This window comes from Copadichromis virginalis, linkage group LG6 (genome assembly GCF_057382275.1).
Source record: "Copadichromis virginalis isolate Kocher_CV1m ecotype Utaka linkage group LG6, C_Virginalis_male_GT1.1, whole genome shotgun sequence".
Classification (NCBI taxonomy): domain Eukaryota; kingdom Metazoa; phylum Chordata; class Actinopteri; order Cichliformes; family Cichlidae; genus Copadichromis; species Copadichromis virginalis.
This window is the reverse complement of record NC_140623.1, coordinates 3,573,830-3,596,126: the sequence shown is the minus strand read 5'-3', so window position 1 is coordinate 3,596,126 and position 22,297 is coordinate 3,573,830. Positions and strand designations below refer to the sequence as shown.

Below are 22,297 nucleotides of genomic sequence, written 5' to 3'. Positions count from 1 at the left end.
GTAAGAAGTCACTCAGAGACTTTTTAAATAGCACTTTGATGAGAGATGTTTTCGTTTAACATACAAGGATTTTTAAAAATTATTGAATAATGTTGATTAACATGACAGTATGAGATCCAAAGTGCTTTTAGAGCAAGCAGTCTCTCACTAGATAGTGTTATGTTTCACTGGGAAACACGTTGGACTGGGAAGTCTGAACTTTTGTGGTTCCATTGTGGTAATAGTTTCATCATTTTAAAGCACGAATCAGTTCAGGGTTTATTTAGTTTATTTTATGACCATAAAGTGACAATTATGATATATAAAATGATTTTAAGCAACTTTAAGTGTTTGTAGATGTTTTTTAATTCTATCTATATTGAATCTATTAAATGTGTGAGTGACATGGAGACTTGGTCTCCTTTATAGATTTGCTTTAAAAGGTTATTTATTACTTTTTAAAACTGGCTTGTGTATATTTGTACATTTTATATATTTTTTCTCTGTTAATACTGTCCATATGCATATAGTGCTGCAGAACTGTGCCCCCCCCAGCATGTTTGCACTGAGTAGGAGATGCTCTGTATCTCATTGTACAACTGTATAGTGACAATAAAGGCATTCTATTCTATTCTATTCTATTCTATTCTATTCTATTCTATTAAACTGAACAATGATTCTGCTTTTGTTTGGACTAAAACTGTGTGTAATTCAAAGTTGTTGTGTTTGCTTGCTGAAGCTATTGAGTCATGATTTCACCAAGTGAATTATCACTCGATAAGAGAAACATATCTAAACTGCATGAATTCTTATTGTTTCCCTGTCCACAGCTATTTTTCCACTTGTCAAGAGAGAGAGTTTTTTCAGAGGACCGCACCCGTTTCTATGGCGCTGAGATCGTCTCTGCTTTAGATTATTTGCATTCTGCCAAGATCGTGTACCGTGATCTGAAGGTAAAGTACACCTGCTCTGTGTGAGATCTGAGAAGTGTCCGTTATTATTCTGAATTTCCTGCTTATTAAAGGATACAGTAAAGGTTAATGGGTTTTATTCTTCTCCTCAACTGCTCATCAGCTGGAGAACCTCATGTTGGACAAAGATGGCCACATCAAGATCACTGACTTTGGTCTCTGCAAAGAAGGCATCACTGACACTGCCACTATGAAAACCTTCTGTGGAACACCGGAGTACTTGGCTCCTGAGGTCAGCGGTCACACCAGATACACATAAAGACTATTATCTGAATTTTGGGTTTCAGATGTTGACAAACCTTCCTATGGCTATAAAAAACAAGAAAGAGAGCATAAGATTAAAAAAACAAAACCAAATTTATCCGGTTTGTCCTCTGTAACAAATTCAGGAAGGAAACTGTTTTTCGGATCCTCTGTTTGTCTGTGTGTCACCACCCAGCAACTACCAGGTCCAATGTGGAAGTGCCCTAGGAGGCAGTTCCTCTGATGAAGGGTTTTCTTTCCAGTGGGTAACTGATCTCACTTCTTTTAATGTGGTTCTCAGTGGAGAACTAGAAAGTTGTTTGCTTCATAAAGAGGATATGAAAGAGGTTATCACACAGTTAAAGGTTGAAAAAAGAATTTTTGTGAAGTTCTCAGTTGAGCTAATCATAACGATAGTGGCCTCGTGGCTTTTAATATAAACAGTCACTAGAGGAGAACCTTTTATGTAGGGCTTCTTCTGAATGAAATACAAATGGGGCTAGTGGGAGCAATACAGTAAAAGGGTTTTTGTGTAAATCCTCAGGTGCTAGAGGACAATGACTATGGACGTGCAGTGGACTGGTGGGGTTTGGGCGTGGTGACATATGAGATGATGTGCGGACGCCTGCCCTTCTACAACCAGGACCACGAGAAGCTGTTTGAGCTCATCCTCATGGAAGAGATAAAATTCCCACGAACCCTGTCAGCTGACGCCAAGTCACTCCTGTCAGGGCTGCTCATTAAGGACCCCAACAAACGGTATGCATGCAAATGTAATTTTGATCAGCTTACCTGTGCAGTGAAGTTCTTTTTATTGCTAACTGCCCTGTCCTGTTTAGACAGAGTCCCCTCATTGACACAAAGACTCTCTACGAGTCCTGACTTCACTACTGACTTAGCTACGAATGGAAAACCTGCTGACTGTCTGAGGTTCACTCAGCGGTTTTCTGTCACTGATAGCACACTTAAAATGTACAGGTGCAACAGGCCTTTCTGTCAGGTCTTTTCAAAGGGATAAGAAAACTAAGAAAACCAAATTTTAACCAACATTTTTTTAAACTGTATGAGAGATGTGCTTAATGTGGCAGGCAGGCAAATGCAGCATGCAAGTTGCACTTCAACCAGGTGCATTTTGCTGCTAGCAGCATTTCAAAGCCTCAGCTTTACTTTTCTAAACATACCTCATGTCATTGTGGCTAGATAAATTAATCTTTATCTTAGGGCTGCACGATTAATCGTTAGAAAATCGCGATCTCGATTCATACTTATGTGCGATCTCATTTCCAAATGACAACGATTTAAAAAAAAAAAAAAAGAAAGAAAGAAAAAAAGACGACGATTGTACCGCATTTTGATCCGGGACGTACTCTGCATGAAAACAAGCGCTCACTCTTCCTTCTCAACAAATGACAAGGGCGGAGCCTTATACCACGTGATACAGAAGCTGTGCCGTGTGATGCTAAAATTAGCAGGGAAAAAACAACGGAGAGCACGTCAGGGATGACGAGAAAGTGACAGGAGAAAATCCACCGCGGTAAAGTGAGCCATCATTTGTGAGCCGCGGTCAAGCCAGCCGCCTCCTATCCGCCGCATAAATTTCCTTGCGCTTTTACACCAGTCTTTACGGTAGCGCCTTTTCGCTTTATATCCTGATTGAAAGCCTAGACTCGCGCACACATGCACGCGCGTGAACAGTCACACGCACGCGCGCACACAAATTACAATGGAACAGCCCAATACAGCCATCGTGACAGTCTGGTTGCATATTCAAAAATTCATTAAAAATCATTCTTAAAAGTTGATGCCAAGCTTTCAACACAATCCTCTTCTCGGACACCTACTTTACCTCTGGGCAAGTTTTTACCCAGATTTACTGTAATATTACTCAGAAATCACAGTAAACTCATATTCAGTGCAATACAGTCAATGCACTACAATTATGTTTATTTCAAAAATTCATTAAAAGTCATCCTGAATAGTTGAGGTCCAACTTTCAACACATCCCCCCTCTGGGACACCTACTGTACCTGTGTGCCAATTTTCATCCAGATTTACTGTAGAATTCCTCAGAAATTAAAGGAAACTTATATTCAATGCAATACAGTCAATACAATAGAATTATGTCAATTTTCAGAAATTCATTAAAAATCATCCTGAGTAGTTGATGTACAACTTTCAACACATCCCTCCTCTGGGACACCTACTGTACCTGTGTGCCAGGTTTCAGCCCAATTTACTGTAGAATTCCTCAGAAATTAAAGGGTACTTGTATCCAATGCAGTCGGCCAATACAGTAGAATTATGTCAATTTTCAAAAATTCATTAAAAATCATCCTGAGTAGTTGATGTCCAACTTTCAACACATCCCCCCTCTGGGACACCTACTGTACCTGTGTGCCAAGTTTCATCGAAATTTACTGTAGAACTCCTCAGAAATTAATGGAAACATTTATTCAATCTAATACAGCCAATGCACTACAATTGTGTCAATTTTCAGAAATTCATTAAAAATCATCCTGAGTAGTTGATGTACAACTTTCAACACATCCCTCCTCTGGGACACCTACTGTACCTGTGTGCCAGGTTTCAGCCAGATTTACTGTAGAATTCCTCAGAAATTAATGGGTACTTGTATCCAATGCAGTCGGCCAATACAATAGAATTATGTCAATTTTCAAAAATTCATTAAAAGTCATCCTGAGTAGTTGATGTACAACTTTCAACACATCCCCCCTCTGGGACACCTACTGTACCTGTGTGCCAAGTTTCATCCAGATTTACTGTAGAACTCCTCAGAAATTAATGGAAACATTTATTCAATTCAATACAGTCAATACACTACAATTATGGAAATTTCAAAAATTCATTAAAAATCACCCATAATAGTTGAGGTCCAACTTTCAACACTTTCTTACTCTGGGCGTCCTACATCTCAAGTTACATCTCAATTCACTGTAATCTTTATCAAAAATTGAAAGAACAATTCTATGTAAATGCTGGCTGTGTGTCCTTTCAAAGTGACACTAAATAACAGAACTCAGGCACATCAGGGAATAATCCAAAAGGCGGATTTATTAAACAAAAACAACATACAAAATATCTCTAACCCATACTACATAACCTAAAAAGAAACAAAGGGACACTTAGAAGCACAAGGAAACAATACTGAAAGGGCAAGAGACACAGTCCAAACACAATCCACAACTAAAACGCCAAAAGAACAAGTCATCCCACATAGCAGACGGGTCTTGCCTGGATCTGGTGTCAAGCCGGCACTGCTGGCTGACTTCTGGCATGGTAAGATGGCACTGTTTATGTGATGGCATGCCACATTTGGCCTGATTGGGTGAATGTGACATGTTGTATAGAGCACTTTGAGTAATATGGGTGAGTAAAAAAGTGCTGTATAAGAATCAGTCCATTCACTGTCTGAACAGAGTTTCGTCATGTCGTCATGTCACATTTGCACTATTATGTTCCAGCACATGTTGTTATTACATGGCTTACATGGCTAAGGTACACATTAGGCTGACATCTGGGGCCAGAGCTGAAACTGTTCTGGGCCAGCACAGGGCCAGCAGTGTGTCTGCAACTGGCCTTGTGCTGGCTCATGTGTGGGCCACCTCTGGTAAACCAGATCTGGGCCACCATAGGGCCGTCATTCTTTGCGGTACGCAGGCCATGTGTAAGCACATTGTGTGGGACAGATCCAGGCCATACCAATTTTGCTATGTGGGAGGAATTATGTAAAAATAGAAACATCATAAAAATGAAAATGAACATAAAGTAAAATGTACTGAAAAGAACATCAGCATGGCCATCATTATTTGCTTGGAAAGTCTAAAGTTCCATGGCTTTGAACAGCCAGAGAACGCAATGCCCAGCTTAGAGTGACTAAAAGTAACTTCTTTTAACATTCTGTCATTCTGCTTCTATATCAAAAATCCACTAAAAATAGTCATTTGAAAAAAAATATTCGCCACTTTTCATCAGTTTGGGTTCCTCTGTTTATAGCAATTTTTAGAAAAGAACCCAATACCTTTGTCACTATACAGTTGTACAGTGAGATACAGAGCATCTCCTACTCATTGCAAACATGCTGGGAGGGTGGCTCTATCCGCCTTAGTGCAGCTGCTGTACCATACTGTGATGCAGTAAGTTAGTAGGCTCTCAATGGGCGAGTGGTGGAAGGGTGAGCTGTAGTCCACAAAGAGCATTCTGGCGTAGCTCTGCCGCTGTTCTAGGTGACTCAGCACCGAGTGGAGGGTGATGGCATCTTCTGTGAATCTGTTTGCACGGTATGCAAACTGGTGGGGGTCGAATTCTGGGGGGAGGTAATCCTTGGTGTGCTGAAGGACTAGTTTCATGATTACCGGTGTGAGGGCCACAGGGCAATAATAGTTCAGGCTGGTGATGGGAGACTTCTTTGGTACTGGGATGATTGTGGCTGATTTTAGACAGGATGGGATGGCTGCTTCATCCAGTGAGAGGTTGAAGATTCTGGTGGAGATGAGGGTGAGCTGGTGGGCACATGGTCTTAGCACTTTACCACGTATTCCGTCTGGACGCCTTCCTGGGGTTCACTGCTAGGAACACTCATCTGACATCGTGCTCCGTTACAGTGAATGGAGCGGTGCAGGAACCAGGTGAGGATGAGGATGGGAGCAGGGCTGAGGCAGATGAATGCTGCTGTTGTGGTGTTTCAAAGCGGGCAAAGAAGCTGTTTATGTCCTCTGCTAGCTGCACACTCAGGTTTTCTGTTTTCACAGTTCTGCCTCTGTGGTTTATGATGTCTATTATTCCATGCCATGTGTTGTTGCTGGACAGGTGGGACCCCTTTTCAGGTCAGCTCGAGCAGACCTGTACAGAGCTCTGTCAACAGACCTACAGGGAGTGCAGAATTATTAGGCAAGTTGTATTTTTGAGGAATCATTTTATTATTGAACAACAACCATGTTCTCAATGAACCCAAAAGACTCATTAATATCAAAGCTGAATGTTTTTGGAAGTAGTTTTTATTTTTTTATTTTTTTTTTTAGTTATTTTAGGGGGATATCTGTGTGTGCAGGTGACTATTACTGTGCATAATTATTAGGCAACTTCACAAAAAACAAATATATACCCATTTCAATTATTTATTTTTACCAGTGAAACCAATATAACATCTCCACATTCACAAATATACATCTCAGAATCAGAATCAGAATCGTGTTTATTGGCCAAGTACAGTGGGGCAAAAAAGTATTTAGTCAGCCACCGATTGTGCAAGTTCCCCCACCTAAAATGATGACAGAGGTCAGTAATTTGCACCAGAGGTACACTTCAACTGTGAGAGACAGAATGTGAAAAAAAAATCCATGAATCCACATGGTAGGATTTGTAAAGAATTTATTCGTAAATCAGGGTGGAAAATAAGTATTTGGTCAATAACAAAAATACAACTCAGTACTTTGTAACATAACCTTTGTTGGCAATAACAGAGGTCAAACGTTTACTATAGGTCTTTACCAGGTTTGCACACACAGTAGCTGGTATTTTGGCCCAGTCCTCCATGCAGATCTTCTCGAGAGCAGTGATGTTTTGGGGCTGTCGCCGAGCAACACGGACTTTCAACTCCCGCCACAGATTTTCTTTGGGGTTGAGGTCTGGAGACTGGCTAGGCCACTCCAGGACTTTCAAATGCTTCTTACGGAGCCACTCCTTTGTTGCCCGGGCGGTGTGTTTTGGATCATTGTCATGTTGGAAGACCCAGCCTCGTTTCATCTTCAAAGTTCTCACTGATGGAAGGAGGTTTTGGCTCAAAATCTCACGATACATGGCCCCATTCATTCTGTCCTTAACACGGATCAGTCGTCCTGTCCCCTTGGCAGAAAAACAGCCCCATAGCATGATGTTTCCACCCCCATGCTTCACAGTAGGTATGGTGTTCTTGGGATGCAACTCAGTATTCTTCTTCCTCCAAACACGACGAGTTGAGTTTATACCAAAAAGTTCTACTTTGGTTTCATCTGACCACATGACATTCTCCCAATCCTCTGCTGTATCATCCATGTGCTCTCTGGCAAACTTCAGACGGGCCTGGACATGCACTGGCTTCAGCAGCGGAACACGTCTGGCACTGCGGGATTTGATTCCCTGCCGTTGTAGTGTGTTACTGATGGTGACCTTTGTTACTTTGGTCCCAGCTCTCTGCAGGTCATTCACCAGGTCCCCCCGTGTGGTTCTGGGATCTTTGCTCACCGTTCTCATGATCATTTTGACCCCACGGGATGAGATCTTGCGTGGAGCCCCAGATCGAGGGAGATTATCAGTGGTCTTGTATGTCTTCCATTTTCTGATGATTGCTCCCACAGTTGATTTTTTCACACCAAGCTGCTTGCCTATTGTAGATTCACTCTTCCCAGTCTGGTGCAGGTCTACAATACTTTTCCTGGTGTCCTTCGAAAGCTCTTTGGTCTTGGCCATGGCGGAGTTTGGAGTCTGACTGTTTGAGGCTGTGGACAGGTGTCTTTTATACAGATGATGAGTTCAAACAGGTGCCATTCATACAGGTAACGAGTGGGGGACAGAAAAGCTTCTTACAGAGGACGTTACAGGTCTGTGAGAGCCAGAGATTTTCCTTGTTTGAGGTGACCAAATACTTATTTTCCACCCTGATTTACAAATAAATTCTTTACAAATCCTACCATGTGGATTCATGGATTTTTTTTTCACATTCTGTCTCTCACAGTTGAAGTGTACCTCTGGTGCAAATTACTGACCTCTGTCATCATTTTAAGTGGGGGAACTTGCACAATCGGTGGCTGACTAAATACTTTTTTGCCCCACTGTATATGTGCAGACACATACAGGGAATTTGATTCCGGTAGATGGTGGCTCTCAAGCACAGCAATGTAAAACACACACACACACACACACACAAGTGTCTATATATACACATTACACATACATACACAAAGCTATGTAAACCAACTATAAATAACGAATCTAACCTTATATACATAAAATACAGAAATGAATGAGGTGGAATGAATACTACAAAATGTACATAAGGTGCAGTTGCAGTCTGGCAGTGGGAGCAGTGTGACAGGTCAACTGTTAAGAAGGGAGATGGCGAGGGGAAAGAAACTGTTCCTGTGTCGGGTGGTCCTGGTCTGCAGGCTTCTGTACCGTCTGCCAGAGGGCAGCAGATCAAAAAGTCTGTGTCCAGGGTGTGAGGGGTCTGTGATGATTTTCCCTCCCCGTTTCCTGGTTCTTGAGAGGTACAGATCCTGGATGGAGGGCAGGGGGGGTGCTGATGATCCTTTCTGCTGCCCGTACAGTCCGCTGCAGTCTGCTCCTGTCCTGTTTAGTGGCTGCTCCATACCAGACTGTGATGGAGGAGCACAGGACAGACTCAATGACCGCAGTGTAGAACTGGATCAGCAGCTCCTGTGGGAGACTGTACTTCCCCAGTTGTCTCAGGAAGTACATCCTCTGCTGGGTCTTTTTGAGGATGGAGTTGATGTTGGTCTCCCACTTCAGGTCCTGGGAGATGGTTGTACCCAGGAACTTGAAGGTCTTCACAGTTGACACAGGGCTGTCTGATATGGTGAGGGGGAGCAGAGTTGAGGGATGTCTCCTGAAGTCCACTGTCATCTCTACAGTCTTAAGAGTGTTCAGCTCCAGATTGTGCTGACTGCACCAGAGTACCAGCCGCTCAACTTCCTGCCGGTATGCAGACTCATCACCATCTTGAATGAGGCCAATGACAGTGGTGTCATCTGCAAACTTTAGGAGTTTGACAGCAGAGTTATTGGAGGTGCAGTCGTTAGTGTAGAGGGAGAACAGTAGTGGTGAGAGGACACATCCTTGAGGGCACCAATACTGAGGGACCGAGTTTCAGAGGTGATCTCCCCCAGCCTCACTTGTTGCTTTCTGTCTGTCAGGAAGCTGGTGATCCACTGACAGGTAGCTGGTGACACGCTGAGCTGGGAGAGTTTGGAGGAAAGAAGTTCAGGCACAATGGTGTTAAAAGCCGAACTAAAGTCCACAAACAGGACCCTGGCATAAGTTCCCGGGCAGTCAAGGTGTTGCAGGATGTAATGCAGCCCCATGTTCACTGCATCATCCACTGACCTGTTTGCCCGGTAGGCAAACTGCAGAGGGTCCAGCTGGTGGCCTGTAATGTCTTTCAGATGGGTTAACACCAGTCGTTCGAAGGATTTCATGACCACAGACGTCAAGGCGACAGGTCTGTAGTCATCCAGTCCTGTGATGGTGGGTTTCTTGGGAACAGGGATGATGGTGGAGCGTTTGAAGCAGGAGGGAACTTCACACAGCTCCAGGGATCTGTTGAAGATGCGAGTAAAGATGGGAGCCAGCTGTTCAGCACAGGTTTTGAGGCAGGAGGGTGAGACACCGTCTGGTCCGGGGGCTTTCCTGGGCTTCTGTTTCTGGAATAGTCGGCTCACATCCTGAGTGTGTATTCTTAGTTTCAGGGAGGAGGAAAGGGGGGTGAGAGGTGTGGTGGAGGTCGTTGAGTCTGGATTGGAGAGGGTGGTGGAGGTCGTTGAGTCTGGATTGGAGAGGGTGGTGGAGGTCGTTGAGTCTGGGTTGGAGAGGGTGGTGGTGGTCGTTGAGTCTGGATTGGGGAGGGTGGGGGTGGTCGTTGAGTCTTGATTGGGGAGGGGCAAGGTGAAGGGGGGAGAGGTGGAAGGTGTGTTGGGGGTCAATGTCTGAAGCAATGTCCCTGGGGAGGGGAGGGTGGGGCGTGGGAGTCTGTCCGTCTCAAACCTGCAATAGAAAGTGTTTAACTCGTTGGCCAGGTCTTTGTTTGCTTCCATAGTGGGTGGGGGGCGTCTGTAGCTGGTGATTTCCTGCAGGCCCCTCCACACTGACGCAGGGTCGTTGGCTGAGAGCCGTTCTTCCAGCTTCTGGGAGTAGATCCTTTTAGCTGCTTTGATCTCCTTGGTCAGTGTGTTCCTGGCTTGCTTGTACAGGACCCTGTCACCACTTCTGTAAGCGTCCTCCTTGGCCTTGCGAAGATGTTGGAGTTTAGGAGTGAACCATGGTTTATTGTTGTTGTATGTGCAAAAGGTCTTTGTTGGCACACACACGTCTTCACAGAAACTGATGTATGATGTCACAGTGTCCGTGAGCTCATCTAGGTTCTCAGATGCAGCTTCAAAAACAGTCCAATCAGTGGAGTCAAAACAGTCCTGCAGTTCCTGCTTTGCTGCGTTAGTCCACTTCTTCACAGTTTTGACTACAGGCTTGGCACGTTTGAGTTTTTGCCTATAAACTGGAATAAGATGGACCATGCAGTGATCAGAATGTCCCAAAGCTGCCCGGGGCACAGAGCGATAGGCATCTTTTAGAGTGGTGTAGCAGTGATCCAGTATGATGTTGTCCCTGGTGGGGCAGTCTATATGCTGTCTGTATTTAGGGAGTTCGTAGTTTAGGTTTGCTCTGTTAAAATCCCCAAGAATAATTGTAAAGGAATCCGGGAATTTCCTCTCCAGGGTAGTAATCTGGTCAGCCAGCTCGCACAGTGCGTTGTTCGCGTTGGCCTGTGGAGGGATGTAAACTCCGACCAGCATGAAGGAAGAAAACTCCCGCGGTGAATAAAAAGGTTTACAGTTGATGAGAAAACTTTCCAAGTGTGGGCTGCAGTGTTTCTGTAACACTGTGACATCAGTACACCAACCTTCATTAATGTAGAAGCAGACTCCACCACCCTTTGTTTTCCCTGAGAGCTCTGTTTCGCGGTCCGCCCGGTGAAGTTGGAAGCCCGGCAGATTTAAGACAGCGTCTGGGACTCGCTCACTGAGCCAGGTTTCAGTGAAGCAGAGGGCAGCAGAGCGTGCAAAGTCCTTGTTAGTCCGGTTTAAGAGCAGTAATTCGTCGACTTTGTTTGGAAGAGAGCGGAGATTCGCGAGGTGAATGGAGGGGAGTGCCGTGCGGAATCCTCGCCGACATTCAAAAACAAAACAACAACAAATCAGCGACCAATATAGCCACCTTTCTTTGCAAGGACACTCAAAAGCCTGCCATCCATGGATTCTGTCAGTGTTTTGATCTGTTCACCATCAACATTGCGTGCAGCAGCAACCACAGCCTCCCAGACACTGTTCAGAGAGGTGTACTGTTTTCCCTCCTTGTAAATCTCACATTTGATGATGGACCACAGGTTCTCAATGGGGTTCAGATCAGGTGAACAAGGAGGCCATGTCATTAGTTTTTCTTCTTTTATACCCTTTCTTGCCAGCCACGCTGTGGAGTACTTGGACGCGTGTGATGGAGCATTGTCCTGCATGAAAATCATGTTTTTCTTGAAGGATGCAGACTTCTTCCTGTACCACTGCTTGAAGAAGGTGTCTTCCAGAAACTGGCAGTAGGACTGGGAGTTGAGCTTGACTCCATCCTCAACCCGAAAAGGCCCCACAAGCTCATCTTTGATGATACCAGCCCAAACCAGTACTCCACCTCCACCTTGCTGGCGTCTGAGTCAGACTGGAGCTCTCTGCCCTTTACCAATCCAGCCACGGGCCCATCCATCTGGCCCATCAAGACTCACTCTCATTTCATCAGTCCATAAAACCTTAGAAAAATCAGTCTTGAGATATTTCTTGGCCCAGTCTTGACGTTTCAGCTTGTGTGTCTTGTTCAGTAGTGGTCGTCTTTCAGCCTTTCTTGCACTGAACATAAGTTCCCTGCAATTTCTGAAGAATATTACAGTAAATCTGGCTGAAACTTGGCCCAGACGTACAGCAGGTTTCCCGGAGGAGGGATGTGTTGAAAGTTGGACATCAACTACTCAGGATGATTTTTAATGAATTTTTGAAAATTGACATAATTAAATTGTATTGGCTGACTGCATTGGATACAAGTACCCTTTAATTTCTGAGGAATTCTACAGTAAATCTGGCTGAAACCTGGCACACAGGTACAGTAGGTGTCCCAGAGGGGGGATGTGTTGAAAGTTGGACATCAACTACTCAGGATGATTTTTAATGAATTTCTGACATTTCCATAATTGTATTGACTGTATCGGGCCGTTACATTGTAATTTGTTCGCGCGCGTGCACGTGTGCGCGGGTATAGGCTTTCAATCGGCACATAAAGCGAAAAGGCGCTACCGTAAAGACTGGTGTAAAAGCGCAAGGAAATTTATGCGGCGGATAGGAGGCGGCTGGCTTGACCGCGGCTCACAAATGACGGCTCACTTTACCGCGGTGAAAATCCGTCCCGGTCAACCACCCAAACATCAATAACGGGAACCTTATACAGCGCTTCCCTTTACCCGTCGACCTCCCGCAGGCACAAAGAAATTACGGAGGCTATCACTTATCACCTGACCAAAGATATGGCTCCCATCAACACTGTGCAAAACGAGGGATTTAGGAAAATGAGCAACACCGTATACAAACGCTACACAGTGCCGTCCCGCAACTATTTTTCTATTGTTGCACTACCTGCTCTGTACACGCAGCGTCGAGCAACGGTGGAGACGGAATTTCAAGCAGTACAACATTTTGCGGCAACAACAAAACGTGAGACATTTATTGTTTTTATGTTTATTTATTGTTTTTATGTTCAGTCGCAACTGTTACGAAGTTGATGTGCAGTTAATAAGTGCAATAAATATTTATACTGGAAAAGAAAATCGTGAGAGAATCGTGATCTCAATTCTAAGCCAAAAAATCGTGATTCTCATTTTATGCAAAATCGTGCAGCCCTACTTTATCTTCTCTGACCATAAAACTTTTCTCCAGAAGGCATTTGGCTTGTACGGGTGAAAATCAGCAAATTATAGTTTTGCTTGAAGCTGTCGATTTTGGAGCAGGTGCTTCTTTGTTGGTCAGTACCTTCTCTGTCCCTGGCAATGTAAAACTTATTATTGTGTGTTCCAGTAGTTTCCAGTTAATGGCAGGCTTGAGCCTCTGTGCTTCTTTAACATCCTAACTTTACCTAATTTCAACCTGAGGTGGAATTTGCGTCTCCTGCCAGACTTTGGCAAAGTGGTTACATATCCAGATAACATGTTCTTACATACAGTTGCTTAAATTAATAATCTTGCGCACACTTGATGAGAGCACAAACTCTTTATGTTAATGGGTGCCCAGCTAAAATGTTCTCAGGCAAAACCAGCTGGTGGCTGCGTTCAAGTTTCCACTCTTATCATCCCTGAAGCATTTTCTGTGTCTAACGAAGACGCCAGTGAAAAGAGGCTACTGCAGCTTCACTGAGCGAACTTGTTCACCCCATCAAGTTATTTTGGGATCAGTAGCAGGTGGATATTCTGGTTCCATTGATGGAGACTTTGTGAGAGCGCTATTTGATGTATGACTTTGACGCCATCTCCTTCGTATTCTGTGTGTTGGTTGACAGGTTGGGCGGTGGACCGGATGACGCTAAGGAGATCATGCGGCACAGTTTCTTTGGCACAATCGACTGGCAGGACGTCTACGACAAGAAGGTGAGAGCAGGATTTAGCTGCTAGACGTCATCGTCACTTCAATCGAAATCGATTCAAACAGTGTTTCTGAGGTATTCTGGTATCAGGGTTACCGTATTTTTCAAAAGAAGTCTGGCTGACATGTAAAATCCAAAATGGAATGAAAAGGACAAAACATTACCTCATCTTTATTTCATTTGAACACTATAACACAGTCAGACAAGTACCACCAGGTCGTTTTATACATATTTGTATGTTGTTTTTTTCTCAACTTGAGCTTTCATAATAACGTGTCCACCCAGGCCTCCCATGTGTGTATTGGAGACACAGACAACAATATGGTGTGAAGTTTTAAACTGATTTTGTTCCCCAGTTCTTCTGTGTTCACATTTGGACCAGGAAACTGTATTCCCCTGAAATTTGCCTTTTTTGTACGTCTAATGAAGAAACATAACACACTCTGTAGTCTGGTGATAATTTCTTTGTATTAGTGTATGTTAGACTATCTAAAAGTTTAGAACTCACCAAAATAATTTTAATAAAGTAAAAAGAAAAAAAGGCTCTAAATGTTTGATTTGAGTTCTGTTTAAGGTGAACAAAAATATCTAACCCTAACTGTAAAAAATGCAGGACCTAATTAGTAAAGGTGAATTTTAAGCCTAATCTTAAAAGTACAGAGGGTGTCTGTAGGGTAAAATGCTCTATTAAAATCTGTGTTATATTAGCACGACTGATAAAAGTCATTTGACAAAAAAAGTGTTCCTTCAGTTGAAACGACAGCATATGTGAAGCTGTTTGAAGACTGAACCCCTCAGTGATACAACACCACCGCTCTCTGCTTTCTGTCCGTCCCAGTTGGTACCACCCTTCCAGCCTCAGGTCACCTCTGAGACAGACACGCGCTACTTCGATGAAGAGTTCACAGCACAGACCATCACCATCACTCCACCGGAAAAATGTAAGTGCACATTCACTGTAATTTATTGCATTGTATTAACTGACTGAGATGACACTGCCAGCAGCTAGTGTGAGTTTAGCGTGTTTGCATGGCACTGGCTCTAAACACCAACTGCAAATGAAAACAGTATTAGTATTGGACACACTGAATATTTGAGGAGAGTCGGGGTAACTGCCGTTAAAGTTTGTAAGGACAACCTTACTGTCCATAATTGGAACATTCTTATGTTTTCCTGTTTGTGTTTTTACAGACGATGAGGACGGGATGGATGCAGCAGACAACGAGCGAAGGCCTCATTTCCCACAGTTCTCCTACTCGGCCAGTGGCCGAGAGTGAGCTCCAGCCCAGCCAGGCAGTATCGTCCCCATTTGTGGCCATTTTGAGGAAAACGCGTAGCCATTTTAGGAAAAAAAAACAAAAACAAAAAAACACCAGTCTCCCCTCTTTTTCTTCTTCTCTGCCTCCTTGCAGAGGGGGAGAAGTCTTTTTAGGGACTTTAAAAGAGGTTTTTGCACAGTGGGATAGACTCCAGCCGGTCTCCCCACACTAAAAAATAAGTCTCCTACATTTTCAGCGCTATTTACTGCAGAAGGCAATGTTTTTGTTATTTCTTTTTTCTTTCTGTCAGTATTAAGTTGTTGACCCAGGTTGCGTTAATATTTTTGTTTGTTTGTTGTTTCTGCCCATTTTTTGTTCTTCTTTTAACTTTTTTGCACTTGGTTTGGAAGAGCCGTTTTAGGGAACAAAAAACCAAAAATGTTGCCTTATGTGTGCAGATGTTTTGCATCATACCTACAGGGTGGTGTTTTTGTTGTTTTTGGGGATTGGGATTTTTCATCAGGGGAGAGGGTGGGTGGGTTCTGGGATGTGAAAGGTCATAAATAGTTGAGAAGAAGTGCATGGCTCATGGTTCACTCATTAAAAAACAAAAAAACAAAAAGAAAGAAAGAAAAAAAAAAACCTCTTCCTCGTACATTTGCCATGGCAGCGCACATTTCCCAAATCCATGGTGATGAAAATCACAGTGAGCCTACAGATTACAAAAAACAAACAAACAGAAAAGAGAAGTTGAAAGATGAGAATGGGTGAATCTATATCATTCCTTTCATTCGTCGCAGTAACTTCCCTCTTATTTTATTTTATTTTTGCGCTTTTTTGAAGTTACTTTGAAACAAGAAACACTAAACTGCCAGAAACTGCACAGTTCACTCAGGCGCCACAGAGCACAACCGCATTCAAACTCAGCTTAACCGCTCCAGCTTTCCACAGCCGGCAGGGGAACGAGGCCTTTCTCTGCAGCATCGCCGCTTCTTCTCCTCCTCATCATCCACCTCTCCTCTTTTTTTTTCTTCTTCTTCATTGTAGCTGTAGGACTAGAATGGAATGGATGTTTACACAGGGAAACATGGCTTCATGTATGTATGTACAGTTTGCGATTGAATGGGGGTCAAGAATATGCTGTCATAGCACACAGAAACACACACACACTTACTCTCAGATGTAGTAAACCGCAGTGTTGTCTATAATGATCATAGTGAAGTCGGCAGTTTACTCCAAACTGAGATTTGATGGTCTTTTCTTCTGTTTTTGCAAAACATGGGGACACGAGAATGCTCCACAACTTGCAGAAGCCCCAAGCCTCAGGTCACGTCTACATGCCAAGCAGTTTGCTTGCTGCACGTTGCTTTGTAGTTGGTTCTGATGCCTGTTCCTGCTTCTGGTTGCTTATTTAACCCTCTATTGCTACAGTCACACTAGTGAAAACAGTGGTTGGAGTCCAAAGCATGAACAGAATCACTGCAACTGTGTCACCTGCCATCTTCAAAGCACTTTTGGTGCATCAAGACTTTGACAATAAGATTGGAGTCAAGCAGTCAGTCTGCTGTATCCGCTCAGTTTGCAATTTAATGGGGTCAGATTTGTACTTGGATACAATGTTTTTGCACAAATTAACTGTGTTAAACAGATTTGTTCAGTTGCCTTGGGATGGCAATTTTATTTTAAAAATGACATCAGCAGCTTTGTGCATGTACAAGAACACAACCAGTTGCCAACCAGCTGAGACAAGTGTCTTGTTGCACAGAGACAGAAGAGTGGCTCTCTTTGGCACAGGCTGACTCAGAAAGCAACATGTTGTCAGTCTATTTCTAATTATCCAGCGGTTATGTGCAAGCCTTTGAAATCTGAGTGATTTCAGTCACTCTGAGTCAGACCACAGTCGTCTGACAGATTGCCTCCCACCAGGCGACCTTTGGAACTGCCTTGCGATCTAAAGAGGTCACTGCAGTCACTTGCAGTTAGTTACCAAATACAAAAGTATACACTGGACAACCACTTTTCATTTTTTGTTATTTTCCTTTTTGAATTTCAATTCAATTTTATTTATATAGCTCCAAATCACAACAGTCGCGTCAAGGCGCTTTATAAGGTATGATTCAATGCAGAGAGGTCTATTAACACATAGTGAGTGAGAAAGGTGTCTGCAAAGGAAAAACTCCATGCATCAAGTCACAAGAAGGTTTTTGACCGTTCAGACTGAGCTTCATGCAGTTCCGTCCCCATCATGTGTTAGTTATTTTGGTCACTGAACTGATTCCTGCTGGCCTCTGCTATTATGGAGGCCCCTCCAATAGCCTCCAAATAGTGAGTCCTTAACACAAGTAACCTAGCTGTTATATCCAGAAACCAAAATTGACAATCTTCTGGTATCGCCTGTTCCAATGTGTGTTCTGACATGTAGCTGAAAAAGTGTTTTGTTCATTGGAAACAGTAAGACGTGTGGATATTTTATTGTTTCTTAGCTCAGCTGCTGTTGAAAGTGATCAGAAAGCTGCCAAACTCATTCAGACAGTAAGTTCGGCAAAAAAATGATATGGATGAGAAGATAGTCCTCTGATGTGCTGTGCAGCTACAACTAAAGGCAGTAGTTGGGCAACTACAGCTTAAAGTGATGAATTTATTACAGCATTGGATAGTCAGAGTATGGCCTGGTACCCTACAGGTGGATGTTGCGATGGTTACGAGTAGCAGCAGTACTGACTTGCCAGAGTCAGTGTGGGGACTTTTGCGGCTTAAACCCACCAGCAGACGGTGTGTTTGGAGTGTAGTGAAAGTGAGGGGGCCGTGTTGGTGTTACTGACACTGCAGCTGGAGTTTGCTCGTCTGGACTAGCTCGCAGGCTTGGCTCCCACACTGGCAGTATTAGCATATGTTTAGTGAGTTCTGCCCAGAAGTGGCCTGACTGATGCATCACACTTCCTACAAGAAGTGGAACTGACTGTGGAGAATTGGGGAAAGCGATCCAATCATCCCAAATACTGTCAGCTAAACTGTCCTTGTGAAGCAGCCTTTTCACCTGTGAGCACACATCAGATCTGATTTGCTGGAGAATTCTGCCGACTTGAAAGTATTTTGTACATTTACAGATGTTTGGAAAGATTAAGAAGAAGAACTGAGGATTGGTACGTCTTTGTGTGTTAAAGTAACGACGCAGGTAGAGAAGTACGACCGAGACATATCAAGTAGTGAGTAAAAAGTGAAGGGAAAGGGTTTTGCAGCTGTGCAGGAACCTAAAAAGAAGATTGCTGTAAAGATTTTTTTTTTTTAAAGAAAAAAAAGAGAAACATTGTTTTCAGTTTAAGAGGAGAAATATTGACTCACAAACACAGATACAAAGACTGTTTTTACATGACAAATCTTAGTGAAGAAAATGTAATTTATCACACAGATGCTAAGCAGAAGTGAGGCTTCCAGCTCCAGACGCAGGGGTCCTGACCCAATTAATCTTGTCAGTATTATGAGAGAAATGTATTTACACACAGACAAATATTTAAATTGAAGTAAGAGTATCAATAATTTACTGATCATGTCAGATCACAAGAAAACTGAGCCGTGAGACACTCGTGTATGAAGACTGTGAGGACTGCGAGAAAAAAGTGGCCCCAAACTTCTTGGTGTAAATATGCAATGCCTTTTTTGTTCTTTTTGTCTTCACTTATGAGGCATAAACATTTGTTTTCTGTGTGACTGTATGTTAAGCTTGCTGATGAGAATAGTGACCGAAAAATCCAAACCACCCGCAAACGATTCAAAAACTGCTTTGAAGAAAAAAACATTTAAAAGGAAAAAATAAACACGTGTCAATGAATGGACCCTTCCACTGTTTTTTGTTTGGGTTTTGTTTGTTTTTTCAGTTTTGCGTTTGTTTGGTTTTTTTGTGATTCATGAGGATGTTTCCATGGAGACGAACCCCAACCCGCCTTTCTTATGTCACCATGGTCCCTGAAAACGATCGACTCCAGAAATGTGAGGACATCTGTAACATGGAGTCTGCACTGTACTTCTGTTCCCTTCACCTTCTTAAAAAACTATAAGAGGAGCCTTGGAGGACTGTCATTTGTTTGTTTGTTTGTTTGTTTTATTTCCTGTGTGTGTGTGTGCGTGTGTGCGGTGCTGGTTTCATCAGGTTTCTTCAGTCCCAATTCCTTCTCCTTCCCTCCTTTTTATACCATAGTGTTTGTTTTATTAATGTTTGTCATTCTAGACAGTGTTACCTTGTATGTTGTTAAAAAGGCACCTCTTGAAAGTCGCTGAAGAATGATGGATGCATAACTGATTTTTTTTTTTTTTCGATCATTTGCTTGTTTGTTTTCTTACCAAAACATTAGGGCAAGAACCCAGTAGTGGACTTGCATTGCCGTGGTAGTATTTATTTTGAATTAAATTAAAAGAAATACATTTCAGGGTTTCTGCTGTTGTGACTCTTTATTTCAGGTGATTTCAGACCTTTCTCTTTATTGTTTAGATGAGATCTTGCCTTTTATGAAGAAAGAGATCTGAGAAAACTAATAAGTTCAACTTTTTTTACAGATACACTTGGATTGGATTAATAAAGCAAAAAAATATTTTGGTTCTTTAACATGGAAGACAAAATAGTTTTTAAAAAAGCCAAATATTACATTTCTAATATCAAACTATCTGCTGTACAAAAACTTAATAATAAATCTCATAAACTGAAACTGCCCAGGAGCTTCTTGATGTAAACAAAGTTGTTTTTTTTTTTTGCAAAAACACCACTTGCAGTAAAGATTAGTAGATAATCTGTGGCTTCAGGTTTTTTGTCTGTGAATTACTTAAAAGAGCTAAAATATGCTGCCCCAGAAATGATGGACTCACTAAAATGAACTACGGACTCTTGATGAGTGGAATATTCTAGCTGAAAGTCTCGACTGACACATTCTGGGTCATTTGCCGAGACCAAATCTACTTAACAGTCACTGGAAACCAAAATCATCAAGTCTTTAAAATCAAAGTCAGTTTTTCATGTGCACCTTAACCTTCCTGGCGGAGTTAATAATAGAATAGAATAGAATTCAACTTTGTCATTGCACATGCACAGGTACAGGGCAACAAAATGCAGTTTGCATCCATCCAGAAGTGTTTTAGTGATATAGATATATTACAATATATATTAGCCATGATATAGATATATTACAATATATATTAGCAATGATATAGATATGTGAGTATATTACAGAAATGGGTCTATTATGGTATGTTATAATGTACACGGTATGAAGTATGTTATGAATATGCTATAACAATAAGTATGTACAGGCTATGAACAGGATATAAATATGAAAAACTATACAGAAATATGAGATATACAGCTATACAGAAATGTGAACTATGCAGGTTGTAAACAGTTGTAGAATTAAAAATTATCGTATGATTATTTACACAGAACTATGCAGTAGTGCAGTTAAGAGGCTATATAAAGTGCTAGTGGTTGTGAGTGGTGGTTCAGTCCATGTTATTATTGTGTGTTTGAGGGTACAGTTGTCCATTGTGGGTGTGTGTATGTCCAGTCCGTGTGTTAACGTGGGTCAGATGTCAGGAGGCAGAGTTCAGGAGTCTGACAGCTGTGGGGAAGAAGCTGTTCCGGTACCTGGTGGTCTTAGTCCGGAGGCTCCTGTAGCGCCTCCCAGGGGGCAGGAGGGTGAAGAGTCCATGTGATGGGTGACTGGGGTCTCTGATGATTTTCCCAGCCCTCTTCAGACACCGCTTCCTGTAGATGTCCTTTATGGCAGGAAGTGGTGCTCCGGTGATGCGCTGGGCAGTTTTCACGACCCTCTGCAACGCCTTCCGGTCCGAGGCAGAGCAGTTCCCGTACCAGACTGTTATACAGTTGGTCAGGATGCTCTCGATGGTGCAGCGATAGAAGTTCACCAGGATGTCTGAGGACAGGTGGTTCTTCCTCAGAGTCCTCAAGAAGAAGAGGCGCTGGTGAGCCTTCTTGACCAGCTTGGAGCAGTTGGTCGTCCAGGTGAGATCCTCGGAGATGTGGACTCCCAGGAACTTGAAGCTGCTCACACGCTCCACAGCCGTCCCCTTAATGTGGATGGGTGGATGTGGGTCAGCATTCCTCCTGTAGTCCACGATGAGCTCCTTGGTCTTCTCGGTGTTAAGCAGCAGGTTGTTTCTGTCGCACCACTCAGCCAGACGATCCACCTCCTCCCTGTAGGCGGCCTCATCGTTGTCACTGATGAGGCCAATCACCGTGGTGTCATCTGCAAACTTAATGATGGTGTTGGAACCATCAGCAGGTCTGCAGTCGTGGGTGAAGAGGGAGTAGAGGAAAGGGCTCATCACACAGCCTTGTGGTACACGGTGTTCATCGTGATTGTAGATGAACAGTGGTTATCCAGCCGGACATGTTGGGGGCGGTTGGTCAGGAAGTCCAGTAACCATTTGCAGATGAGGGAACTGATACCCAGGTCTGTCAGTTTCCTGATGAGTTGTGAGGGGTGGATTGTATTGAATGCTGAACTGAAGTCTATAAACAGCATTCTGGCGTAGGTGTTGTTGTTGTCCAGGTGTGAGAGGACAGAGTGCAGTGCGATGGAGACTGCATCCTCTGTGCTCCTGTTCTGGCGGTATGCGAATTGGTGGGGGTCCAGGGTGGGGGGGAGACAGGATTTGAAGTGTGCTAGGACCAGTGCTCTAAGCACTTAGTGATGATGGGGGTGAGTGCTACTGGGCGGTAGTCATTGAGGCTAGATGGGTTGGAGTTTTTGGGTATCGGGACGATGGAGGTGGAGTTGAAGCAGGCCAGTACCACAGCGTGGGCCAAGGACAGATTGAATATGTCTGTGAGCACTCCTGCAAGCTCTCCAGAACACGCTCTGAGAACACGCCCGGAGATGCCATCAGGGCCTGCAGCCTTGTGGACATTGATCCTGCTCAGCACCGCTCCTACATCGGTGGGGGAGAGAGTCAGAGGTTGGTGGTCTGGCGTCATGTCTGCTTTGGTTGTGGTTGTGGGGTTCCCTCGCTCAAAACGAGCATAAACGTTGTTGAGCTCGTTGAGGAAGGAGACATCAGAGGATGCGGGGGAGGGTTTGGTGGTCCTGTAGTCTGACCTCTCCTTCAAGGTCAAAGTCCTAATAATGCTACACAGAGCAATTTAAAATGTTTCTTACTGCCATAGCATGCACTGACAACATAGGAGATGGAGATTCTAATTGTAACATTATTTGGACCTCTGACCTCTTCTTTAAGATCCAACTCTTTAAAAGTATGTTTTAAATTCTGCTGCCTTTGTTTGTTTTAGCAACATTTAGGAAGTGATGCAGACTGATCACCAGCATCACATCTGCATCCAAACGAACTCTCCATCAGCCACTCCAACTAAAAATATACATCTGT

At 43.3% G+C, this 22,297-nt stretch overlaps 1 protein-coding gene across 1 annotated transcript in view; it reads left to right on the top strand.

Moving 5' to 3' along the window:
• The window catches only part of akt3b (v-akt murine thymoma viral oncogene homolog 3b), a 40,238-nt gene extending 20,901 nt beyond the window's left edge, over positions 1 to 19,337 (top strand). Inside the window, exons 9-14 of the mRNA XM_085458274.1 lie at positions 810 to 932; positions 1,054 to 1,182; positions 1,738 to 1,952; positions 13,566 to 13,653; positions 14,488 to 14,590; positions 14,841 to 19,337. Of these exons, the coding sequence (XP_085314400.1) occupies positions 810 to 932; positions 1,054 to 1,182; positions 1,738 to 1,952; positions 13,566 to 13,653; positions 14,488 to 14,590; positions 14,841 to 14,926 (744 nt within the window). The 3' untranslated portion in view covers positions 14,927 to 19,337. The remainder of the gene's footprint in view (positions 1 to 809; positions 933 to 1,053; positions 1,183 to 1,737; positions 1,953 to 13,565; positions 13,654 to 14,487; positions 14,591 to 14,840) is intronic.
• The last annotated feature ends 2,960 nt before the right edge of the window (positions 19,338 to 22,297 follow it).